Source organism: Symphalangus syndactylus, chromosome 1 (assembly GCF_028878055.3).
Source record: "Symphalangus syndactylus isolate Jambi chromosome 1, NHGRI_mSymSyn1-v2.1_pri, whole genome shotgun sequence".
Lineage (NCBI taxonomy): Eukaryota > Metazoa > Chordata > Mammalia > Primates > Hylobatidae > Symphalangus > Symphalangus syndactylus.
The window spans coordinates 22,679,438-22,706,693 of record NC_072423.2 but is presented as its reverse complement, the minus strand read 5'-3'; the positions used below and the strand labels follow the sequence as shown (position 1 = coordinate 22,706,693).

General features: G+C 37.4%; 1 protein-coding gene across 2 annotated transcripts; it reads left to right on the top strand.

The window, feature by feature from the left end:
• The first annotated feature begins 1,466 nt into the window (after positions 1 to 1,466).
• SERPINB10 (serpin family B member 10) lies at positions 1,467 to 26,017 on the top strand. Of its 2 annotated transcripts, XM_055297043.2 has the most exons (9): positions 1,481 to 1,549; positions 2,708 to 2,890; positions 8,988 to 9,164; positions 10,938 to 11,003; positions 11,444 to 11,581; positions 13,272 to 13,389; positions 20,002 to 20,144; positions 23,001 to 23,156; positions 24,754 to 26,017. In XM_055297043.2, the coding sequence occupies exons 3-9, from the start codon at positions 8,997 to 8,999 to the stop codon at positions 25,156 to 25,158; spliced, it is 1,194 nt and encodes a 397-aa protein (XP_055153018.1). In that variant the 5' UTR covers positions 1,481 to 1,549; positions 2,708 to 2,890; positions 8,988 to 8,996; the 3' UTR covers positions 25,159 to 26,017. The 2 variants fall into 2 exon arrangements, with proteins under 2 accessions (XP_055153026.1, XP_055153018.1); XM_055297051.2 differs by lacking the exon at positions 2,708 to 2,890 and having other exon boundaries at positions 1,467 to 1,549.
• Positions 26,018 to 27,256: the final 1,239 nt, after the last annotated feature.

Below are 27,256 nucleotides of genomic sequence, written 5' to 3'. Positions count from 1 at the left end.
ACGGCCTAATACATAGGGGGTTTAATCAAGAAGTGAGGAAGAAATCTGGAGAAGGTTTTGAGGGAAAAAATGAATAAAACTTAATCTTTGACTTTAGGGAAGATGAAACCATTTGTTGCATAAATCCACAAAATCTACACTGATGCCTTTACTATAACACAAGCAACACAAGCAAGTCTTCATGCTGGGTGGTGTTGCAGCCCAAGTCACTGTGGTGGACCACTGTCAGTCAAGGTGAGCAGTCCTTCTATCTGGAGGTGCCATATGATGCTTTTGTCTAATAGCAGTCCTGGAGGCATCCTTGGATAATCATATCTATTCATTGCAAAGTTGGGCAGGCATCATGGAACTTTCTAGCACATATCTCATTCCCTCGTGAAATCCAGAGTACCACTCTGTTCTGGGTTCCACATCAACATTCAAATATTAAAGTCTGAGCCATCTTGCCAGAAAATAAGTATGCCTCTGTGAAGAGAAAAACAGGAACTACGTGAGAAAAATATACAAAATACTTTATAAATAGAGAGTCTCCTTCTTTGTCTTAATCCCTCCTGGAGATGTCTTCCTGTTCCAATCCCTCTCCCAATGACCCGCCCCCCCTTCCTCCATACACATGCAAATGAAACAAATGGCCTGTTATTTTTCTTTTGTAATAAATAAGGAGTGAAAAAGCATTCCCCGGGAAAAATAAAAGAGAACCAGAAAATGATGAACTAACATCCGACCCAATAATGGTGTCTAAAATTTTGATCCAAAACCCTTGTCCCTGCTAGTGGGGAAAACAGACATCCCACTCATTCAAGTGATGCTCTGGGTTCTACATTAACGCTCCAAATGAGAACAGAAAATCTTCCGGGGTGCCTTTCACATAGTAACCGAGAGCCATTTTTAACAGGTTTACAATAAAGGCCAGGCATGATGGGTTGTGCCTGAAATCCCAGCACTTTGAGAGGCCAGAGGTGGGAGGATCACTTGAGCCCAGGAGCTAGAAGCTGCTGCGAAATATGATTGCACCACTGCACTTCAGTCTGGGTGACAGAGTGAGACCCTATTTCTAGAAAAAACAAAACAGACACAACAAAAATAAATAATTCAGTAATATTTTCTATTTCATTGACCATTATTATTCCACTAATTTGAAGCTTTCTATTTGTGTTTTATAAAAAAAAAAAACTACCTGGGAAAACCATGCCAAATATTCTGTTAGCAGGCTAGAGAAAGGATTAAGCGAAAAAAAGGATGAGTTATAATTTGTCAGAATCCAGGTCTCTGCATGTGTACAGAGATGGAAAATGTGAGTAATTAAATAACTCAGGCAAACCCTTAACTGTCTCTTTCTGTCTTTTTATTGAGACTTCTGACAAAAATAAGCCTGAAAGAAAGAGTATACATGCTTGTGAAACTCAATCACAGGGTGGAGCTAAGAACAAGGAGGTGCTAAGTTTTTTTTTTTTTTTAATTTCTTCAGTTGAAAGTTTCTCAACTCTTCAGCCACAATCTCTTAATACAGGAGCAAATTGCCACTTCTGCTCCAGTGGAAGAAAACAAGGTATTGTAAATATTTCTTTGGTTAATGATTTAATTTATGTTTTTCTTCCTGGTTGAAGTGCCTAGCTAGGTAACAAATAATGAAGACCCCTTCCCCCAAAAAAGTCCAGAAATAATAGATAAGGCCCAACCGCTTAAGAATTTTTCTGTATAAGTCAGAGAGTAACCTGAGCTGGTTTGAAGTTTGTACTAGAAAAAGGGATACGGGGGAAAGAACATTCATTCCCCAAAAAAGTTAGAGGAATTGTTTTTCTAGGAATTGTGGAGTGGAATTTGCCCCTTGTCTTACTGGGAATTGTGAAATCATGAGTGGATTTTCCTCCAGTCACATTTCTGTATCTGTCAACATAGGCAGAGATAAATAAAATATTCTCTCAGGGCAGTTGAGCCAAAACCCTTCAACTCTTCAGGAAATGTGAGCTTGGCACCCTGAATTTGGATCCTGGTCATTAATATATGGAACTCATGGTTTGACTCTTTAACTGTTCCCCCCCCAAACCCAAAACCCCACTCTCTTCTGCCCACCATTTCACGGGCCATTAGCTTTCTTCTCTTCTGTGGAATAATTAATGTTCCTAATCCCCCACATTGTACTAGGTGCTTTTCATAAACCACCCCAAACTATTACCTGTTTCTAAAAAAGGCTTTAGGTGAAATAGAGAGGTGCTGGGGATTGGGGGAAGCTGTCATTCTCTGATATGCACAACTTCATGAGGAGGTAATATTATCAGTGTCATCAGAAAGCCAAGAGGCCCTTGGGAATGTCTCATGGAAAATGGGACAAGAATCCTTCTCCCCACTCTCCAGATCCTCTTTCTCCTCCTGATGGTTCTCCATCACGTAATCTCTCTCTTTAGCCACTAAAATCTTAAACACAATGAGATACAATGGCAAGAACAACTGTATTCACAGTCAAGATAATGAAGTTGCAGTTTTGACTCTGCTGTGCATCCCTTGCTCAATCAACCTCTCTCAGCTTCAGTTTCTTAGCAGACAAAATGGGGGAGTTGGGTTAGGGAGATTCTAAGGGTCTTTCTAACACTGACATGCTAGGGGCATGCGATGATGAAATGTCTATGATGAGACATTTTGATGAATGACACTATCCTTTTCTTGCTTTCTTCATTCTCTTTGGCTTCTTCTCTGAGCCTATCTACAGGTTAAGCTCACAGATGATCAGTGTATAGCTCTTAAAAACTGCAAAAGAGCAATTAATTTTGAAAATGACCTGATAGACTTCTGACCTACACATTTGCAGTCTTCTCTGAAAATATAATTGTCCAACATTTGTATGGAATAATTATTTCCTGTAAAATTTCATCTCACAATTCTACACCCTTCAGTAAGTATTTTTTGTTGTTGGGCTAAATATCACTGATGGATGGCTTAGTACTTCATTAGATTTCTTTAAAAAAAGAAAATAAAGAATAGTTTCTCCTGTATGTTCTGGGTAACATCTGATATACAAATAATGATATTAAGGGAATTAATGAAGAAGAATACAACTAAATATTAAGTTTACATGAGAAATTAGGGCTATTATAATAGAGAATTATTGTTTTCAGGAACATGTTACAAGTAAATAAACACTAGAATAACCATAAACTAAGGTAGAAAAACCCCAGCCTCTGAAATGGTACTTTCTCCCCACTTCATGAAGAGTGTAGTTTGGCCAAAAACCAAACATTTTCCATGTAAATTTAATTCATGAGTTTTAAAAATACAAAGCTTGATATATACTGTATGCAGGTAACAAAATGTTATTTGAATGAGTAACAGCCTTAAAGGAAGTACAGAGTTATTTTGAAGATGGCATTTGATCTGTTGAGGAAGAAAGTCACAGGCAAATATTCAATATTTTATGAGGGTGTAGAATTACTACAGATCTACAGTCTTTTTTGTTTTCTATTTCATCAAATAATGTCAGCCTGGGATTATCATAAGCTTTTGGAGTAGGCAGGAGCCACACCTAGGGCATGATTTAGAGGCGGGGAAGCTGTTTGGTTAAGTGTAAGTTTATGGCTATGGGGGATTCCCACAGTTATTAACTTCAAGTTATGATGAAACCAAAACTTTGTCTGCACATGCCTCTCTCATGATTAAGTTATTTGAGAACAGAGAATTCCTGATGTTTTCCAAAGCTCTCATTCTAGGTTTCTCAGAAGGCCAGGTGACATTTATGCAAGACCTAACTCTACACAACCTTGGCATTAATGAGATTTCCTAGGCCTAAGAATTTGAATTATTTTATTTTTTAAATAATTTCAGTTTTTATTTTTGACTCAGAGGGTACATATGCAGGTTTGTTAGAAGGGTATAATGTGTGATGCTGAGGTTGAGGTTTTATTGAGTCCATCACCTAGGTAGTGAGCATAGTACCCAATAGTTAGTTTTTCAATCTTTTCTCCCTTCTCTGCCTCCCCATTCTAGTAGTCCCCAGTGTCTATTTTTGCCATCTTTAAGTCTGTGAGTACCCAATGTTTATCTCCCACTTATAAGTGAGAACATGTGGTATTTTGTTCCTGTCATAATTTGCTTAGGATAACAGCCTCTAGTGCATCCATGTTGCAGCAAGGGACATGATTTAATTCCTTCTTTTGGTTGCATAGTATTCCATGGTGTGTATGTACCACGTATCCCTTATCCAATCCAACACTGATGGGCACCTATGTTGATTTCATGTCTTTGCTATTGTGAATAGTGCTGTGATGAACACGTGTGTGTGTGTCTCTTTGGTAGAATAATTTATATTCTTTTGAATGTATACCCAGTAATGGGATTGCTGGGTTGAACGGTAGTTCTAAGTTCCTTGGGAAATCTCCAATCTGCTTTCCATAGTAGCTGATCTAATTTACATTTCCATCAACAGTGTACCCTTGTCTCCACAGTGTCATCAGCCTCTCTTGTTTTTTGACTTCTTAATAATAGCCATTCTGACATATACAAGGTAGTATTCATTATGGTTTAGACTCGCATTTCTCTAATGATTAATGATGTTGAGCATTTTTTCATGTTTGTTGCCCACTTGTATGTCTTCTTTTGAGAAGTGTCTGTTCATGTCCTTTGGCATTTTTTAATGGGGTTGTTTTTTGCTTGTTGAATTAAGTTCCTTATACATAATGGATATTAAACTTTTCTCAGTGAAATAGTTTGCAAATATTTTCTTCCATTCTGTAGTTGTCTGTTTACTCTGTTGATAGTTTCTTTTGCTGTGCAGAAGCTCTTCAGTTTAATTAGGTCCCACTTTGTTTTTTGTTGCAATTGCTTTTCAAGACTTAGTCATGAATACTTCCCCCAACACTGATATCCAGAATGGTGTTTCCTAGATTTTTTTTTTCTAAGATTCTGATAGTCTGAGATCTTACATTCAAGTCTTTAGTCCATCTTTAGTTAATTTTTGTACATGTTGAAAGGTAGGGTCTACTTTCATTTTTCTGGATATGGTTAACCAGCTATCCCAGCATCATTTATTGAATAGAGTCCTTTCCCAATTGCTTGTTTTTGTTTACTTTGGTAAAGATAAGATGTCTGTAGGTGTGCAGCTTTATTTATGGGTTCTCTATGCTGTTCCATTGGCCTATGTGCCTGTTTTTGTGCCAGCACCAGGCTGTTTTGGTTACTGCAGGCTTATAGTGTAGTTTGAAGTTGGGTAACGTGATGCTTCCAGGTTTGTTCTTTCTGCTTAGGGTTGCTTTGGATATTGGGGCTCTTTTCTGGTTGCATATGAAATTTAGAATAGTTTTTTCCAATTCTGTGAAAAATGACGTTGGCAGTTTGATAGAAATAGCATTCCATCCGAGGTTTACCTTCGGCAGTATGGCCATTTTAACAATATTGATTTTCCCTGTCCATGTGCATAGAATGTTTTTCCATTCGTTTGTATTATTTATGATTTTTAGCAGTGTTTTTTTTTTAGCTCACTTTGTAGAGATCTTTCAATTTCTTCATTAGGTGTATTCCTGGGTATTTAATTTATTTATTTTTTTTTGGCTATCGTAAATGGAATTGTAGTCTTGAGTTGGCTCTCTGTTTGAATGTTATTGGTGTATAGAAATGCTACTGATTTTTGTACATCGATTTTGTGTTCTGAAACTTTACTGAAGCCATTTTTCGGTTCCAGGAGGCTTTTGATGGAGTCTTTAGGGTTTTGTAAATATACAATTATATTGTCAATGAAGAGAGATAGTTTGACTTCTTTTTTTCCTATTTGGGTGCCTTTTATGTCTTTCTCTTGTCTCATTGCTCTGGCCAGGACTTCTAGTACTATGTTGAGTAGGAGTGGTAAAGAGTAGGCATTCTTGTCTTGTTCCAGTTCTCAAGGGGAATGCTTCCAGCTTTTGCCTATTCAGTATGATATTGGCTGTGGGTTTGTTACAGATAGCTCTTATTGTTTTGAGGTATATTCCTTCAACGCCTAGTCTGTTGAGGGTTTTTATCATGAATGGATATTGGATTTTATTGAAAGCTTTCTCCACCTCTATTGAGATGATCAGATGTTTTTTGTTTTTAATTGTGTGGTGAATCACATTTATTGACTTGTGTATGTTGAACCAATATAGTACTCCAGGAACAAAGCCTACTTGATGGTGGTAAATTAACTTTTTGATACGCTGCTGGATTCAGTTTGCTAGGATTTTTTTGAGCATTTTTGCATCTATGCTCATCAGAGGTATTTGCCTATAGGTTTCTTCTTCTATAGTGTTTTTGCCAGGTTTTGGTATCAGGATGATGCTGGCTTTGTAGAATGAGTTAGAGAGGAGTCCCTCTTCTTTAATTTTTTGAAATTATTTCATCAGCATTGATGCCAGCTTGTCTTTGTACATCTGGTAGAATTCAGCTGTGAATCTACTTGTTCCAGGGCGTTTTTTGGTTGGTAGGATTTTATCATTCATTCAATTTTGAAACTTGAGATTGATCTGTTCACGGTCTCAATATTTTCCTAATTTAATCTTGAGAGGTTGTGTGTTTTCAGGAATTTATTCATTTTCTCTAGATTTTCTAGTTTATGTGCATAGAGGTAGTCATAGTAGTCTCTGAGGATCATTTGTATTTCTCTGGGATCAGTTGTAATGTCACTTTTGTTATGTCTGATTCTGCTTATTTATATCTCCTCTTTTTTTCTTTGTTAATCTAGCCTGCAGTCTATCAATCATGTTTATACTTTCAAAAACCGACTTTTGGTTTTGTTGATTCTTTGTATGGATTTTTGGGTCTCGATTTCATTCAGTTTTGCTGATTTTACTTATGTTTTTTTCTTTTGGAAGTTTTAGCGTTAGTTTGTTTTTGTTTCTCTGGTTCATCTAGGTCTGATGTTTGATAGTTAATATGAAATATTTCTAACTTTTTAAGGTAGGCATTTAGTGCTATAAACTTTCCTCCTAACACTGCTTTTTGCTGCATCTTAGAGACTTTGATATGTTATGTCTCTGTGTCTATTTCAAAGACGTTGATTTCTGCCGTAATTTCATTGTTTACCGAAAAGTCATTCAGTAGCACGTTGTTTAATTTCCAAGTAATTCTGTGGTTTTGGGAAATCTTCTTGGCATTGATTTCTATTTTTATTGCACTGTGGTCTGAGAGTATAGTTGGTACAATTTCAGTTTTTAAAAATTTGTTGAGACTTGCTTTATGGCTGAGCATGTGATCAATCTTGGAATATATTCTGCGTGCAGATGAGAAGAATGTATATTTTGTGGTTGATGGTTGGAGTATTCTGTAGATGTTTATTAATAAGTCCAATTGGTCAAGTTTTTCTTTGTTAGTTTTCTGCCTCAATGATCTGTCTAATGCTGTCAATGGGGTGTTAAAGTCCCCCACTATTGTTATGTGTCTGTCTAAGTCTTTTTGTAGGTTGAAGAGTACTTGTCTTATGAATCTGGGTGCTCCAATGTTAGGTGTATATACATTTAGTATAGTTAAGTCTTCTTGTTGAATTGAACCTTTTGCCATTATATAATACCTTTCTTTGTCACTTTTTACTTTTGTTGGCTTAAAGCCTGTTGTATCTGATATAAGAATAGCACCCACTGCTCTATTTTGTTTTCAATTTGTGTGATAGCTCTTCCTCCAACCATTTAGTTTAAGCCTATGGGTGTTATTACACGAGAGATGGGTCTCTTAAAGACAGCAGATTAATGGGTCTTGTTTTTTAATCCAACTTGCCACTCTGTGCTTTTTAAATATGGTGTTTAGCCCATTTACATTCAAGGTTAATGTTGATATGTGAGGTGTTGATCCTATTGCGAAGTTATTAGCTGGTTGCTTTGTGGTTTCTATTGTGTGGTTGCTTTATAAAGTGTGTGTGCTACGTACTTAAGTAACAGGTATCATTCTTTTGTTTCCATGTTTAAAACTTCCTTAAGGATTTCTTGTAATGCTGGTCTAGCAGTAACAGATTCCCTAAGCACTTGGTTAAATTGTTTAACTTATTTGAGAAATTATTTTGCCATAAAATCAAAATAGATGGAATTAACCATAGAAACCTAGTTTTAAAAGGCTTTTAAATTAAAATATTATGGTATCGGTTGGGTATGATATGTTGGCTTTGGTTTAGGGTGGACTTGGTAGCATAATATCCATGCAGTTTCCTCATTTGTAATCATCATCAATAATGTCTGCAATTGCCTCAGTGGTCCAGGCTGTGAGTGTTTGTGAGGCAGTGGTGGCGGTGCACATTGCTGCGGATTGGGGCACCTGTCATTTTCAGGCCAGGTACATGCAGGTATGGTAGGCTGGCCACCTGTTTGGTTGCTTACATTAGAGATGACATTTAGATGTGGAGTATAATATCAAAAAAGATAAGGAAACCTGAATACTCTTGTTCCAGAAGACCAGTTTCAGAGGGTCTCAAATGAGTGAGAATAAAGACAAACAGTCTTAACTTCTCAACTTCTCTACAAGCATTTTCCAATTAGTTGTGCATGATTCCACTTTTACATAAATTAAAAATGGTACTTATAGCCCAAACCATGAATATTGTAAATGAGTAATAAACATTTATAAGCATCCATTTTGTGCAAAATCCTTAGCTAGGTGCTGTTGGGTGCACGAAGCAGCATAAGAAGAATATTTTGCTCTCAAGAAGCTTATGCTGGAGTTGGAAAAACTAGATACAAACACATGGAAACAAAATTGGTGGTGTGAAAAATGTCAAGAGAGTGGCAAAAACTATGTTATGGGACTCAGCTTTTAACTGACCAGAATCCGTTTATTCTCTAATGCACATTAGCACTAAAATTTGAGGCAATTCCCTTAAATTCTCTAAACTTCAGTGTTTTAATATATAAAATACTATTATTGGGCTAGAATTTTGCTAAAGTCTATTCAGCTCTTATGATGATGTATATGGATATGTATGCAACTATGAATACATATTTTTTCAAAGTTGAAGTGGAAATAAATATTAATATGCTCTCTAACTTTTGCTTTATTTTTCTTAGGTTTCCTCAATGGATGCTGTAGCAACATCAATCAACCAGTTTGCCCTGGAGTTGAGCAAAAAGCTAGCTGAATCTGCTCAGGGTAAAAATATTTTCTTTTCCTCCTGGAGCATCTCAACTTCCTTGACCATGGTGTATTTGGGCGCCAAAGGTACCACTGCAGCCCAAATGGCCCAGGTGAGTGGAAAAGGTCAACCATCTTCTGTTTCTTGTAAACTAAGTGCTTTCATTGCCTTTTAACTTCAGTTTTTCTCTTGACAACTCAATAATTTACATTTCACAATAACATTCTCTAAAACAAGACATACATTAAAACATTCTATACCATAAAACAAATCCTGGTAAAGAGAATCAATTTGCAAACTGTTGCTAGGAAAACCATTTGAGAACCTGTGTCCTTTAGCAAAATAAAATGGAGAAAGGATGACATTATCAATTTTTGTTCAACACCAAAACCAATTTTATTTTGATGATATTATTTCAAAACGTAATTGGTCAAACTTTAAATAATAGAATTATTCAGCATCTTTATAATCACATAAGGATTTTCTTGAAGACACAAAAAAGAAAAATAAAAGAATTCTGTTTCTCATGCTTTGTTTGATTCTCTCTTTGTTTAGTCCCTGGTTATCTGAATGAATATAAGGAGCCCATTAAGATCATTACAATAACAATATAAAACTATTATATACAGAACTATTTTTGCAATAAGCATCCTCAAAACATTGTGTGTATGTAAATATATATGTAGTCATAGCAAAATAGCCATATGTGTATGTAAAAATATATATGAATACATATATATATGCAACAATATGTATATATAAATGTGATTTTAAATTTAAAAAAAACAGAAAGAGTAAACTCGGCCCTAAATCTTGCAAAACCAAATGGCCAAATGACAGAATTTTCACCCAAGAAGGTGACTTCCTTGCAAAGTATGGATATGAACACAGTTGGTAATTCTGAGGGAAGTGGGCAGAACACATGCTATATTAGTCTGGATTTGGGATATCATCCTTACTCTTGTAGTTCACAAGATATCAGGTGGTTTAAAAACAACAATGGCAACAACAAAATCCTTGTTCACAACTTGTTAATGACAGGTTCATTAGCTCAAAAGTCTTAATCATTAATGTGATAGACAATCTTAAGTGGATTCCAATGTGAATCTATTTCATATAAATATATTGCTGGGTGTTGCTTGTCCTTGTTTCAGAAGTTAACACTTTCAGTTGCAAATGAGCCTCATGAATTAGCTGTGCACCCCTTTATGTATGGCAGGTGGCCCTTGTTCTATCACCATGAGTCAATGCAACCCTTGATGCAGTAGAATTTATTTCTTATTGTCAGCCGGGTCCAGGACTTGGGAGATAAAAGTATTGCCTTCTGTTCTATTGTTGTACAATTCCAAGGAAAGAAGAGTATCTACATCCTTCCTGTTAACTTTCCAGTGAAATGCTGGGGTGAACACAAACATTGTGCCTAAATATGTCAAGTGGTGGTAGACAATAGGAACCAAGCATTTAACTAGAAAAAAAAAGCAATTAAAATTCCCTAATTTTCCACATAATTATGGCTTTTACCTAAACTGTCTAAATGATGGTCTCAGTTGGACACCTAGCATTCTTCTTAAAACAACCATGAGTAAAAAGGAAATATGGAAAATAAGAGAATTTTACCTCAAGGTTTTCCCAACATCATTCTAGTTATAAAACATAGGAAAATAAAGAGACTAGCAACTTAAATTTGACTTTAGAAAATTTATTTAAAAGCAGTTCTTGACTTATTTTATTACACACATTATTTAAGCCAAGCCAGAGCCCCTTTGTTTAACTAATTATATGTTCTGCAATTATAGGAATGACTGACTTGTATTTACAGATGATGTGTAATTTATATGATTACTTCTCTGCAGTCTATTCATTTGTCTTTTTATTGAAATTACAGGTGCTTCAATTTAACAGAGACCAGGGAGTCAAATCTGACCCTGAAAGTGAAAAAAAAAGGAAAATGGTATATCTTATCCTTTAATATATATTTGATAATTAAGGAAAAAGTACTTTTAGCACATGTATTTTAGTGATAAGCAACTTTTAGCAGGTAATTTTTCTTAGAAACACATATTAAAGTTACAGAAACACTTTTTCGGAATACAAAATATCTATACTTTTTGAAAGATCTCTTGTCCCCACGCCCTTTTAATCTCTCTAAAAATTTCTCTAGTTTCAGACTTTTTCTTGCCTATTTTTGCAAACTAAATGTGAAGAAAATTATGGCCTCAGTAACATTTCATTCTTTTGCACTAACACTAAAGAAAACATTTTTATCCACTTTAGGATCATTTTCAACTTTTGTTTGTAATTCCCCAAATAATTTTATTTAGCTTTAGTTTGCTAACATGTACGTAACTCTTGTTCAACATTTTTATTTGACGAATTCCTTCTCTTTTAAAGGAATTCAACTTGAGCAACTCGGAAGAAATACACTCTGATTTCCAAACACTTATCTCAGAAATCCTCAAGCCCAACAATGACTACCTACTTAAAACAGCCAATGCGATGTATGGTGAGAAAACATATCCATTCCATAATGTAAGTGCAAATGTCTTATTTTAAGCTAACGGAAAAGAAACAGCAATGTGAGACCAAACAGTAAACTCTGTATATTTCTTTAGGGATCCCAGGGACAATCTTCGTGTGGTCAGTACTTCCCTATAAACAATCAATTAGACCAACCAATGAGTGTCTAGTGGTAAAGGAAACCAAGAACAGGTCTCAAACCAGATCTAGCAATTAGATATTTCTGTCTAGAATAAAGAGGTAATCCCTGAGAATGGCCTACAAATACATATGGAGACTTGGCTGGAGACTGTCTACTTCAGAGCAAAACTGACCTTGGGATGAGAGAAGTGAGCAGTTTTCACATCAAGACTTTACAGACTTTGGGAACATGAAACATGAAATAATATCAACTTCTCCTCTTTGCTAATGGTTGAAACCCCACCAATGCAGACCATGATGAGTCTGTCCTCTGTTAAGAGGGTCACATGAAAACCCAGGTCAATAATTTACTTCTTTGTCCATCATTTCCTTGGGCAGGAGGACCCAGGTGTCCAGTGGGCAAAGAGCAAGGAAATTAGATAAGGTAGAAGAATAGCAATAAGATAAAATAAAGCTACCTTGTGATTTCAAGCAATGCTATCCCTGTTCAAATCTAGTGAATTCTGGGGAGTTCAGAAATTGAGCTTTGCTATTACTAAAGATATAAAATCATCCAAATGGAATCTTAAAGACAGTTTCCTTTCTTGTAGGCTCACAGACTCGTTTGATTCAGAAGTAGGAGACATGATTGACTCAGTGGGCACTTGGAAACAAGAGGGACACAGAGATAGAGACAAACATATTTTTATATGTCCACAAGCCCTGAATTAAGACAGGCAGTGGTGCCTCATAAATATTTAAGTTTTCTTTTTACTAGATTTTAAATTCCACAGAATTTCGACTTCATAATCTTCGAGCCACTTCCTGGCAACAGAAGTAACTCATCACTTTTTACTCCTACAAGCCCTCCACAAAGTAAGCAAGTTGAAGGAATACTACATGGTCTTGAAGAATAAATTATGTTCCCAAGGCAGGTGCCCCCATAACAGCAAACTCAGTCATAGCCTACATGTGATGACTGCCACTGGGTGAACATCAGAGGACCAGGAGGAGGTGGAGGCCTCAATTTTTTTTTTTTTTTTTTGCCTCAAAATGCCTAATATAACATTCGACTCTGCTTAGAAATCCATTTTCATGGCAGAATATCATTTTCTTCAAGGGCCTTCCACAAGATTCTTGATGTTTAGAATCCACAGAAGGAAGCTACCAGTATCACAAGTCTCACTTTGGTTTCATCCCTACCATAAAAAGTCAAGTACAATGCCCAATACCTCTTGGCCACTGGGGTTACTCTTGTTATTTGTAGTCCCTTTCCATTCTAGCCTCATTTCAAGGCATGGATAAAAATAGAAAGGAAGAGGATGTGGAAGCCCCGAAAATGTGGGCATCAGTACTTCCTTCCACAGCTGGAGCCCTGCATAGCTAGCCAGTGCCCTGCTAAGTTTGAAGAGGGAAGTGTTTAGTTTTTGACCAAAACTGGGAGTCAGGAAAGAGAGGATGGAGTGATGGTGTGGGAGTATGCAATTGCCCGCCTACCTAGTTCTTTTGATAATCTAAATAGATTTGATTTCTCAATTTTGAACAAACTCTACAAAAGGGGATTTTTATCTGTGTCTTTCAGAAATATTTAGAAGACATGAGAACATATTTTGGTGCAGAGCCTCAGTCTGTTAACTTTGTGGAAGCTTCTGATCAAATCAGAAAGGACATCAACTCTTGGGTTGAAAGACAGACCGAGGGTAAGCTTTCACCAAGGGGCTTGGCAGCGTGCTTTTCCCAAACATCCTTGCATTTATTTTAGTTTGTGTCATGCGTAAATATGTATACTCTTTAAATAGAAGTGTGGACACATTGTAAATATTCAGAACATTTATTTCTATTCATGTACATAATTTTTAGATTCACTGCCTTCCTAATAAGTCTTATCTAAAGCAAGTAAGTCAGGCCATCACTTTACCAAAGAGACAAGAAAATTATCATCTCCCACTAATTCCAAAGAAGAGTCCAAGGGTAAAAAGCAGAAAAATGCAAAAAGGAAATTGAAAATACTGCTGCATGCATGGCTTTTATGGAAAAATATCTACTAATAACAGAAATGTGGCATTAAATGTGCTATAGAATCTTAAATACTTTTCAAAGTAAGTTCAAGTATCAGTTAGAGTATGGATTAAACTACTCTAAAGAAGAGACCCAAAATATAGTGGCTTAATAAGACACAAGTTTGTCTTTCTCTCAAATAATAGTTCAAAGGTAGTTAGGCATCCTAGGTTAGAGAGAGCATTCTGCCTCCCAAGGCAGATCCAGAGATCCAGGCTGGTGTTCAGCACTGCCATCCTCAATACATGGCTTCCATCTCTAGGTGCAAGATGGTTCTTACAATATAGCCAGTTGTACTAGCAGCAGGAAATGGGGAAAAGAAATTTCAGCAAAAGCTAATTTGTCTTTAAGGGGATGCCCTGGAAGTTTCACATGTTAATTCCACTCATCTCCCACTGGCCTAAACTTAGTCCATAGCACACTTTCTGCTAGGGTGACCAGTGCATTGTGGTTTGCCTGTGACTTTCCTAGTTTTAGGATCAAAAAGCCCCTAATTCCAGGCAAGAGTGACCAACCACATTCCAGTCAATTTCCAGTCACTATACTTGCTGGAAGAAAGACCTGCAAAATGGAGTTTTCAGCTGGGTTGCCACTTTTCACCTAAATTTCAGGGTTTTATTTCTAAAAGGAAGTAGTAGAAGGATTCTCCCAGGCAATTTAAGTCTTTTATTATTATCCTTATTTTAGAAATAAGGAAGCTCAGATTTTAGAGAAATTATCTATGATTACACAGTTTAAAGCTTCAGCAATAGGATTTCAAATATAAGTCAGCTTAGTTCCAAAGTCTGAACTGATTTTTACACATCATGCTGCCTTTTAAATCAACATTTCAATTGATATTCTATTATATCTTATGAGGAAAATAAAGGCATCATCATTAATGAAGATTAATTCATCATTCATGACTTAATGAAGATTAATTCATCATTTGTCATTAATGAATATTAATGATGATACCTTTGCTTTGTGTCTAAGCACATGGAATGTTTTGCTGTCTTCTCCTCTGAACTTCAGGGCTCATAACAAATACCTGCTAGACATATTTGCCAAGGGTCCCATGCATTTCAAATTCAGCTTACCTGAAATCACATTCAGAATGGTTTTCCCAGACCTTGTCTTCCTCATGTATTCTCCATCTTGGTGAATGGGTACACCAATCACACACTTGCCCAGAACAGTAATCTGAGACACACTCTAAATTCTCCCCTTTCCTTTGCTTCCTTTTAAATGTTTCTCAGAGTTCACTTTTCCTTTCAAATCCTTTCCTCCACAGCCTTTCTTTCTTCGCTATCTTTTATCTGCACAAATGCAATAATTTGCCTCCAATCTTGTTCCCTTCAAATCTAACCTCCATTTACCACCCAAATTACCTGCCTAAAATACAAATTAGACCAGATAGGCCATGTCACTCCTCTATTCAAAACTGATTCATGCTGCCCCATGACCTATGCGATCAACACAAAGCCCCTAACCAGACATACAAGGCCCAATGTGATTGCGGAGCCTGGCTTGTCTCTCCACTTAAACTCTTGTCACTCCCTGGATTAAAATTTATATTTCAGGGATTCTACATGTCATAGAGTGTCCTGAACTCCCTGTGCTACTTAATGACCCTGTACTCATGCCATTTCTTCTATCTGGAATACCATTCCCTGCCCTGCCACCCCCAACCCCTCCTTTGCCCTCAGATAACTTCTCAGGGCTTCATTCAGGCTAAACATCCTCCTCCTTGCTCCCATGACATTTGTGCAAACCTTTACTTTGACACTTACCACACTGTTATCAAAACTAACTACATCTACGTCCCCTGCTAGACTCAAGGACTCCATGTGTGATAACTGCCTTCAGCTTTAAATCACACATAGCAGGCCTGTGTGGAGTGAGGTTCAAGCATCAGTATTTTTAAGTCCTTAGGAGATTCCAATTTGCAGTCAAAGTTAGGAGCCACTGCAATAAATGGAATTATTTCATTAATCTCACTGATTCTCCCTGCCCCCAACAAGCTCCATGAATGCGTGGCCTTTGAGTTTCTAACGCCCTGAGCAACACCCCAACCTCCCAAGAAGTCACCTGTGATGCCTTTTGTGTGTGTATGCTGTGGTTTCCTCTATCAGTCTAATCCATCTGTATTTTCTCTTTTGGGATTCTTCAAATTTTCCAGTCCTTTAATGGCATCTTGGCTTGTAGCACTGTTTCAGATACATTCTTTTACACAAACATATGGTCTAAAACATTAAGTAACCTTGTAAAACAGCATTTTTGACTATAAATTCAAAGGTTAAAAAAAGTAAGTGTACTTCGACTATGTACTTTAAGGCTGAAAAAAAGTACACAAATATTGTGTACTTTTGTGTACACAAATATTGTACCCTAGTTTTTAAATTTGTTTTTAATGGAAGAATGGGTTTGCAATCCTGTAACTACTTCATGTTTGTTCTAGGATTAAGCAAATGAGGAAATATATTGGAAATCATGAGAGCCAGAAAAGAAATTTCAAATAAGGCAAAGACAAAGGCTACAATGAACCCTGTGTTATTAGATTGGAAGTGAAAGTATCAATATGACCTCCTACTCTTCATTATATATGCAGAAAGATAATTCAATAGATAAATGTAGAAATAGATACAGATGTGTGTATAATGCATACATTTCCTAGCCCCATTTGCTGAGAGGATCTGGAAGCAATGACATCCCAATAGTAATCAGCATTTCTGACACCCAGATCTTGATTTCTAAACTCCTTCTTTCAAAAAAAGAAAGCAGAGCTCCTGGACAAAATGACGGTAACAAGGCTGGGACAAGGGAAGTAAAAGATAAGGACATTTTGTGGTAACAGAAGGTAAGGAAATGCTCAAAATACTTGGGAATATGTCAGAAAGATACAGGAGCCAACAGGGGAGGCTTCCAATGACAAAATCTGGAGCAATTTGTGCAACAAAATAAATAATGATAGTAATGGATTATAACCTATAGAATAAAGAAAATACCCACGAGTCTATACTGATATAAACAAATAATTGAAGATCCAAATAAATGAAGAAGGGAAGGCTCTTTCTCATAGTAGAATTCTAGTTAACGAATACAGAAGAATGATGGAAATGGAAAACCACTATCTGCAATAGTAACCACAGTAGTAATTGTTTTAGATACAAATCATAAATGGATACTAAAATTAGTGGACAAAAGCCTGATGAGAAACAGAATATTACCTGCTCTCAAAGTATCTTCCCACATGATACCAAAAAATAAAAAAAAACACCCAGTCTTTTACATTGGAAAAATCAGTGTTCAAATTAATAGCACCAGTAACAGGACATATGGGCATCATGCACTTCCTTATATGATTCATTGAGAAGAACACAGCATGACTTCGGTGATTGTATTAGTTTCCTAGGGCTGTCATAACACATTAAGGTAAACGGAGTGGTTAAAAACAACAAAAATGTATTCTCTCACAGTTTTGGATGCTAGGTGTCAAAATCAGGCTGTCAGCAATGTTGTGCTCTCTCTGAAGGCTCTAGAGAAGAAACTTGCATGAGCTTCTCATAGCTTCTGGTGGTTGTTGACAATCCTTGGCATTCATTTGCTTGTTGATGCATCACTCCAATCTTTGCCTGCATTGGTGCATGGCTTCCTCTTCTTGTCTGTATCTCTCTTTTGTCTCTGCATCTTCACATGGCATTCTCCTTTCTGTGTGCCTATGTCCAAATTCCACCCTCCTTACAGAGAGACTAGTCATTGGATTGGGTCTCACCTTAATCCAATATGACATCATCTTAACTTTATTTCATCTGCAGAGACTGTATTTCCAAATAAGGTCACATTCACAGGTACTATGGGTTAGAACTGGGACACGTCTTTTTGGGGGACACAATTCGACCCACCACGGTGATACTCTCACAAAAATGCATAACTTGAGTATTATCTTGATTAAACATCAGACACACCTAAACTGGAAATTCAGGGGAATTCTACAAAACAAATGGGAAGTCTTTCTTAAAGGTGTCAAGGTCGTGAAAGACAGTGAATGAGTGAGGAACTGTTCCAGATTAAAGGTGAATAAGAAGAAATTACAACTAAATGCAATGCAAGGTCTTGTATTGATTTCTAACCCAGAAAAAAGGACTTTATTAGAACAACTGAGGAAATTTAAATATGACCTGTCAATAATATTCTATTAATGTTAACTTCCTGGTTTGGATCATTAGTGTATATAAGATGTCATCATTTAGCAATATTTTATAATCATAATTATTATAAATGTGGTGTATCACTAGGATGTAGCTATATCACTTTCTAATTGTTTATTGTTATAAGAAAATAATTTTTTAGTGTAATAGTGTAACAACACCTAGAAGAACTTCTTATTAGTTTTCATTGTTTTTTAGTTGATTCTCCTTGCTTTCCTTATTATTTGCAAATAATAATTTTGTCTCTTCCTTTTATGTAATATCTCATCTAATTTTTTTTGCTTTACTTAGTATTTTGAGAAAAATGCTGAATAATGGTAGTCATAGCAGGCCATAAATACCACTAATGTTTCTGGTTTAGCATTGTTATGGGTTTGTTGAAGAAAAATATTATTTTTAATATTATAGAAGTATTCTTCATTTTAATTTACAAAGTCATCATTTTAAAATTAGAAATGAATGTTGAAGATCAAAAGTATTTTTGCAGATGATGTTATGATTTTTTTCTCCTATCAGTCATCAAAGCAATGTCTCAGTCCATTACAGCTGCTATAACAAAACAGACTGGGTAATTTGTAAATAATAGAAACTTATTACTCACAGTTCTGGATGCTGGGAAGTCCGAAATCAAGGTGCCAGGAGATTCAGCGTGTGGCTAGGGCTTGCTCTATAATTCCAAGGTGACACTTTCTCATTGTCATCGCATAGTGGAGGTGGCAAACAGGCTCCCTCAATCCCTTTATAAGGACACTAATCCTATTCATGAGGGCAGAGCCCTCCTGATCTAATCCTTTCCCAAAGGCCCCACCTGTTAATTCTATCACATTGAACATCAGGTTCCAACATACGAATTTTGGAGGGACACAAATATTCAGGCCATATCAGCAACACGTTACATTAATAGATTTCCTAATATATGTTTCTTGCATTCCTAATGTATATTAATTAGATTTATTTACTAAAATGTAATTTAGGATTTATTTGCTTATATTCACAAGAGAAATGGGTTTACAGATGAGAATTTTGTGCTTTCTTGTCGTTTTTATACTAGGTATATGCTAGCTTGATAAAAGTAATCAGAGAATTTTCTATTTTGTGCTTTGAAAGTGTGTTAATAGTGTAGAGATTTATCATTTACTTGAAGGTTGAAAAGAATTTACCTGTCTACATGTCTGGGGTTGATGCTGTTTCCACAGGAGGTAATCACTTGACAGTTGTAAAATTTCAATCATGTTTAATTTTTTTTTCAGATTTTCTACTATTTCTTGAGATTCTATTAATATTTTCCTGGAAAATTATTTTTTAAATTAAGTACCACAAGCTGTCTCTTATAATTTTAACAGCTTTCCCATGTCTGTATTTTGGCAGTTTAAAAGACAGCCCTTTATTCTGAGTAGTGTCTGTTGCAGAGTGAAGCTGGGTTGGCCAGGAGGTTCTCCTCAATCCAGTTCTATCTACCTCAGTTATCAAACATGTGCCTCTAGAGCAAACCTATAATACTTGATTTGAGAGCTATATATTTGACATATTTTTATAAATCGTTAAAGGTGCTTTAGTAGAGAGTTTGGAGAGAATGTATTCGGGGTTGATAGCCAAATATCAGTTTAAGTTGTAACTATAACAGTCTGATAGAAGCAATTGCACACAGCAATATTTTGGGCAACAGGAAAACATTGGCACAACCTTTCAGATGTTAATCAGAGCAGCTTACGGTTTGTGGCTACAAACAGAAGTGAAAAAGAAGGAAGTATTTCAGTCCCCTCAAAATAGGGGTACGAATCAACTCATATTAGAGGGAAGTTTTTTTATAATTAAAATGCAAATTTGTACTTTATGTGGAATAATGCTTACTGACCATCCACCACATTATTTCTTCAGTGTTTCTCTCTTTATTCAGAGTAGCTATTCTGGACAGGAATAGTACTTGTCCATTTCCAGAAAATCAAAAACCAGGACTTTTAAAGAAAACTTTTATAGTTCCAGAAAAAATAGAAGCCTGGTTGTCTTTAATTAAAATATACATATTTCTACAAGTCATTTGCAACCTGCCTTTTGTTCTTACAGGTAAAATCCAGAATCTCCTGCCTGATGACTCTGTGGATTCCACAACCAGGATGATTCTGGTGAACGCCCTATACTTTAAAGGAATCTGGGAACATCAATTCTTAGTGCAAAACACCACAGAAAAGCCTTTCAGAATAAACGAGGTAGGAAACTTTTAAAGATCAGTTTGGATTTTCACATGGCATTGTACAAGTGATTCTCTTATAAATTCACTCTTCTTTTAGATTGCATGTTCTAGTGAACTATGGCTCTTACTAGGGAAGTGATGGCTGGGCTAAAAGCCTTCAGTTCCATGGGGAATTCATTGAAATTCCCCTGTCCTTGTTTTTCTCTGAATATACAATCTCTCAGTCCTTGCTACCCATGTGAGCTGGGTAGAGTAGTTTTCATATTTATTTCCTAGGTGAGAAATATAATGTAGCCAAGTGACTGGAGGCATGTCTGAGTCAGAAGCAGTCCAGAACAAGAACCTAAGAGTCCTCACTGCAAGTTCTGTACCTGCCCTGCTAAACCAGTACTAACTTCTATCAAATTCTTACCCGTACATAAGTAAAAGCAATAAAAAGGGAGACTAAAGTGAGGTTATAGATCTGACTCTCGTGAATGGGCTGGAGTGTGGCTGGGCCTTGGGACCTGATTGGAAACAAGGACTTAAATGCTGTCAGGATTTTTTCCTCTATTTTTTCAACTCTGTTTCTACCATCATTCTTCTCTCAGGTTGAGGTCTAACTTTCTCTGCTTCCCAGTTCACAATGACAGAACACAGCTACTCACAGGACCTTCTCCATTCTAGAGACCAGTTGGAAAATCCCATTCCAAATTCGTAGGAAAGGAACTAGGTGACCAAGGTTTGTTACAGTTGTTAAGTCTAGGGTTAGGCCACAAACAGTGTTGCTGTGGAACTATGGCTGTAATGAATGTGTGCAATAGGCATTTTTCAATCAGTGGGGTGAGGATGGGGAAGGAACTGAACACATAATCCAGTAGGTTAATGAGAAGTGAGCTGGATAGTTACCTGGGTTTATATATTCACTGGAAATTTTCAGTTGCAAGTGATAGAAAAGTATTCCAAACTAGCTCTGGCAAAATGGGAATTGTATTGGAATTAGCTGAGGTGACAAAAAAAACTGGGAAGTCCAAGAGTGAGTGATTGGGGTATTTAGAGTCTCAACACATGATCTCAGTTCATTCTTATGCTGTCTCTTTCTCTTTTTCTCTCTAGTTGCTACTCTCATTCTCTAATAATGATCAGGGAATACGGTTGCCTCATATTCAGTCTTCAAGCTTCACAACTCTAGTAGACAGAGAAAGTGTTTGCCATTAGTTCTAGGAGGGCTCTGCTTGGGGCCATTCATGGGCTTTCTCTGGAAACAAGCACAGTATGCTGGAGTACTCGCAGTAAACAGCCCTTGTCATATGGCCACCACCTTAGCATACAGTGGGGCTTTGTGATTGACAGTTCGACATAGAATGGAAAAGTAACATATGTCTACAACATCTAAGTTGCAGGGGTGTTTGTTTTGTTTTCATTTGGCAATTGGTCTTATTTTAAAATAAGCTTGATTTTTAGAGCATTTTTAGGTTTACAGAAAAAATTGTGCACAAAGTATAGGGCTCTCATATGTCCTCCCTTCAACACACACACAGTTTCCCTTATTACTAACATCTTACATTAATGTGACATATTTGTTATGATTGATGATCTAATATTGATACATCATTATTAACTAAAATCTATAGTTTACATTTGGGTCCTCTCTTGATGTCGTACTGTTCTATGGGTTTTGAAAATGCTCAATATCACGTAGCCACCATTACAATAGCATTCCGAATAGTTTCCCTGCCCTAAAAGTGCCCTGTGCTTCACCTGTTCATCCATTCCCCCTAAATTCCTGACAGCCACTGATCTTTTTTTGTTTGTACAGTTTTGGCTTTTCTGGAATGTCACATAGTTGTAATCATACAGCACACAGCCTTTTCAGGCTGGCTCCATTCACTATGAATTTAAGGTTCCTCCATGTCTTTTCAGGGTTTCATGGATCTTTTTGTTTTATTGCTGAATAATATTTTATGGTACAATTGTACCACAATTTGTTATCCATTCACCTTTTGAAGCACATCTTAGTTCCTTCCAATTTTTTGGCAATAATAAATAAATTTGCTGTAAATACTACACTGCGTGCAAGTTTTTCTGTGGACACTGTTTTTAACACATTTGAGTAAATGCCCAGGAGCACAATTGCTGTGTCGTATGGTAAGACTAGGTTAACTTAGTAAGAAACTGCCCAACTGTTTTCCAAAGTGGCTGTGCCACTGTGGGTTCCTACTAGCAGTAAATGACAGTGCCTGTTGCTCCATATCTTTATCAGCATTTGGTGTTGTCAGTGTTTCATATTTTAGCCATTCTAGTAGCCGTGTGTAATTTGCAATCTCCTAGTGACATATGATTGAGCATTTTTCATGTGCTGTATGTCTTCTTTGTGAGGTGTTTCTTAGATCTTTTGCCCATTTAAAAAAACTGGCTTGTTTGTTTTATTATTGTTGAGTTTTTTATTATTTGTTGAGTTTTTATTATTGTCTCTTATATGTTTTCCAAATACTTTCTGCTCATCTATTGCTTGTCTTTGCATTCTCTTAGTGAATGTCAGTTTTTATAATACTAAAATACTTTCTCAAATATTTTCATGTAAAATATGCCTTAGTTTCTGGATTATTGGCATTTCCATAATTTACACAAGATCATATATTAAGAGTTTGATTTAATACATGTTGCTATGATTTATAGGGATTACCACAGTTGTGTTAGAAACAGAAACTCACATATCTGCTATTGGCGATACTTTTCAGTGGAATAGATACTTCCATAAAGGAAGGTCCGGATAACTTTATTCAGCATTTAGCTGAATCAGCAGTTTCACCAACTGGGAGCCAATGATGGTAGAGAATTAAGGAGTTGGTGGAATACTTCTTCAATGACCTTGTTACCTTTTTTTTTTTAGACTACAAGCAAACCAGTGCAAATGATGTTTATGAAGAAAAAGCTTCACATTTTTCACATAGAAAAGCCAAAAGCAGTGGGCCTTCAACTCTACTACAAAAGCCGTGACCTCAGTCTGCTTATACTACTGCCAGAAGACATTAATGGGCTGGAACAGGTAAATAACATCAGTGTGTCTGATGTGAGAGTGTTTTCAGTGTTTACTAAGAAAAGAGCTGGTTGGCCAAGGTTTCTCCCAATTGTCCTCAGGAAGAATGGTCTCCCTATTATTTAATTCCTATAGAGAAAGGTCACCAATGTACCTTGAGTCCTAGGCACTTCACCTTCACAATATTATTTAAACTTTACAACACTCTATAAAGTTAATATTACTGTTCCTCAGAAAGGTTAGGCAATGTATAGACAGCTCCAGCCTGGGGTCATCACACACATAGCCACATGTACAACAGATACAAATATACCTTGTCAGTCACAGAACTGTGTGGATTGATCATAACCATCAGTCTAGGTTACCCTCTGGTAGGACCTATGTAATTTAAAATTAATATTTTAATCATTTGCATTAGTATACACACACATATATGCAGGCATCAAGCTGTCTTCCAAAACTTATTTTTTGAACATTTTTATCAAGTAAGCAACCTTCAGGAGAAAAAGTCTCTATCAATACTGTCTTCAAGAATTATTTAAGCTGTTTACCAGCCAAATTTCTATTAATCTGGACACAACTTTGGTCAAACCATGCTTCTGAGCAATTTGCATGCCTAAGCTGAACATGAGTCTCATGCAACAGATGGCCTGTCTTTCTTTGCACAGTGTCTAATTTTTCACATGTGTCAGACTCTTAATACTTATAAGTTTCCACGATCCTACTAGTATGTAGAAAATATTTCCAAATTATGTCATAAAATTTATGAAACTGGAGAGGATAGTAAAAATAAAACCAGTGTGGACAAAAAACCACTAGAGTCAAGCCCTTGTAAGATAAAAACCTAGAAGTACAATTTCCTGAGCTGAGATATTGTCATGTTATTAATGTAAATGGTTTACAGGTATGCCATTGACAGCCAAAACTTCAGTCTAGAAGATGCATGTGCATTAAAACAAATATGTCATTTAAAAAATCAAACATACACATATATACATATGTAGTATGTACACATATATATTTATTATTTTAAAAATTTAAAATATAAAGAAGAGGGAAATCATCCTTAAACTCACTGTAAAATAATTACTTTTGAGATTTGGAAGATTTTCTTATCTTTTCTTTCTTTTTTGACTTAGTTTATAATTATTAATCTCACGTTGTTTTGATTACAGTATAGACATGTTATTTTATTCCAAATTTTGTTTTCAAAGAGCTGTCTCCCATGTTGATAAACAGGTTTTTTTGTGCCTTGGCTTACAACTTGAACTAGAGTATATGCTTTTGTACAGATAACATCTAAATGTATATTTATATTGATGTATTTGAGTGTTTGGTTGATGTTTTGCATACTATAGCAGAAGTACTTCCATTTTGAATTAAACTCTAATTCTCCTATATCAGGATAGCAATTAATCTGCAGAACAAAGATTTTGAAGGTCAACATTATACAACCAAAGGATTTCCAGATGTGCATGTGTTGTCACCCTGAGTAACAGGAGTGATCATAATTCGTCTATGTAATTCCTAGGGTGCTCTCTCTACTACTGCTTTTCATTCCACTTTGGAATTACTGATTCTTTCTTTCTTGGTTCCACATGGGCAGCTGGAAAAGGCCATCACCTATGAGAAGCTGAATGAGTGGACCAGTGCAGACATGATGGAGTTGTATGAAGTGCAGCTACACCTTCCCAAGTTCAAGCTGGAAGAGAGTTATGATCTCAAGTCAACCCTGAGCAGCATGGGGATGAGTGATGCCTTCAGCCAGGGCAAAGCTGATTTCTCAGGAATGTCTTCAGCAAGAAACCTATTTTTATCAAATGTTTTCCATAAGGCTTTTGTGGAAATAAATGAACAAGGTACTGAAGCCGCAGCTGGCAGTGGGAGTGAGATAGATATACGAATTAAAGTCCCATCCATTGAATTCAATGCAAATCACCCATTCCTCTTCTTCATCAGGCACAATAAAACCAACACCATTCTTTTTTATGGAAGATTATGCTCCCCCTAAATCCCGCATATCTCTCAACAAACAAGGCCATCTTACAGTGTGAAAAATGTACCATGAGATGGAAAAGCACAATTGTCACAAAAATGAGTTTGTAGTCTAAACCTTTTTCACATTTGAATATAAGCAAATAGATCCTGAAATAATGCATTTTTATGATCCTGTCATATCTGTACAGATGGAGAGAATGACGATTTTTTATTTTTACCACGTTAACATTTTGTCTAATGTGACTTCCATTTACATTTCAGAAGTACTATGCTATTCAACTGAATGCCTGACAATTCTTGCTCACTTGCAATATCCATGATACTTGTTATTATTATATATTTCATATACATCATTAAATGAAAAAATCTTTATAAAGGTGATATATTGATAAATAAGAAGTTTCTCAAGAATATCATTTTGATCAAAAATTTAGCCTGGCATGGTGGTGCACACGTGTTGTCCCAGCTACTCAGGAGGCTGAGGTAGGAGGATTGCTTGAGCCCAGGAGGTTGAGACTGCAGTGAGCCAAGATCACACCACTGCACTCCAACCTGGGCAACAGAGCAAGACCCTGTCTCAAAAAAATCATTTTGGTGGCTCATAAATTATCATTGTAAAACTAAATCCCCTTTTTCTGCTATTTAAAAAATACTTATATTGACATTAGCTTAAAAAACTAGTGAAATCCAGGTGAAATTTGTAGTTTAGCTACTAGCAGTCTCTCAATGTTGGTGCCCTAGTTTTGACAAATGTACCGTGGTCATGTAAGATGTTAGCACTTGGGGAAACTGTACTGGAGAATTAGCTGTATTATCTCTGCACCTCTTCTGCGAATCTAAAATTATTCCAAAATAAAAATTTTATTAAAAATCGTCATTATGGATGGCTGACATATTCAATACCAACATACCCCAGTAGCCTTAGCCCCGGCGAGCGCAATGCAGCGCGCGTTCCTCATCCTGGGCGCCCATCCTCCTCCGCTGCTGCCTCTTCCTTTCGGGCCCCTGGGCCTGACCTTCCTTCCGGGTCCGCACAGAAGGCCTGAGAGCGTCGCCTCTAACACTGGTCCAGCGCGGGGAACGCGGTGTGCCTCGGCTGTCATCTCCTGGAGACTAATTCTAGTGGACGTCGAGAGTGAACTACAGCCTCAACAACACCTAATTCTAATTACAGCTGGTGACCGGTGAGGTGACGGAAATAAACGGGGCGCTATGGCGGGAACTAATAGATGGTCTCCTTAGGGTGTATGAGATGTCCCTTGACCCTTCTCTCCCCGAAGTGGACATCAAGGTGACTCCTCCCGCCATGACCTCCTACCCGTGGCGTCCTGCGACCCCCACCCCCGCTGCCAGCGCAGTCCCCCCAGGAGCCCTCGGGGGGAGCACGGGGTTGGCTGAGGGAATGGGGGAGCTTCCGCGGACACAGTCCAGCTCCGCAGAATGCAAGTGGCGCAGAATCCTTGAAAGAGCTTCCTGTGAAACCCACGCCTGCCCGTGGGGCGGAGCCCTAGCAGCGGCGGGCGAGTTCCCGCAAGGCCAGCGCAGAAGGGAAGAACACGGTGTGGGGAGGCCGGGGCTCAGGAGGGGCCATCAGCTGGTGCCCAGAGCCCGGAGGAAGGAACTCCCCCGGGAGTTGGGGGGTGGCCCTAGGGACACCTCACTGGCCCCATTTCTCCACGGAACTACGGGCAGCCTCACCCATCGCTCCTGCACCCCACGCGCCCTGGCCCAGAACCGGCGCTGGACTCGGGCAGGGATCACCTCGAGGCCAGGGCTTCCCCAATTTTAGGACTTGAAGATACCTGTTGCTTTCAGGGACTCCAAGCCCTGTATTTCTCCGCCTGACTCAGCTCCTAGTCCACACGGGAGCCTCTGCTCTTTTCCCGACATCTCCGGATTTCAGCATCTGGCTCAGCTTCCTGGTCATCCGTAGCTGCACCATCATCTGTCCACACATCTGCAGCTTTCAGTTCCTCCTAGATGCCCGGCTAACCCCCAACTCGTAAGATTCTACACCCGCTCGATTCTAGGCACTTTTACTGCCACTTAACTATGGCCACGCACTCCGTGACCCCATATGAGCCTTCTCATCTCCCCAAACTGCTCAACTT

Excerpts from the sequence above, each read along its gene's own strand:
- SERPINB10 (XM_055297051.2), top strand. The coding sequence starts at position 8,997 with ATGGATGCTGTAGCAACATCAATCAACCAGTTTGCCCTGGAGTTGAGC. Across the intron at positions 20,145-23,000 it reads AGCCTTTCAGAATAAACGAG|ACTACAAGCAAACCAGTGCA; the intron begins GTAGGAAACTTT and ends TTTTTTTTTTAG. Across the intron at positions 23,157-24,753 it reads ACATTAATGGGCTGGAACAG|CTGGAAAAGGCCATCACCTA; the intron begins GTAAATAACATC and ends CCACATGGGCAG.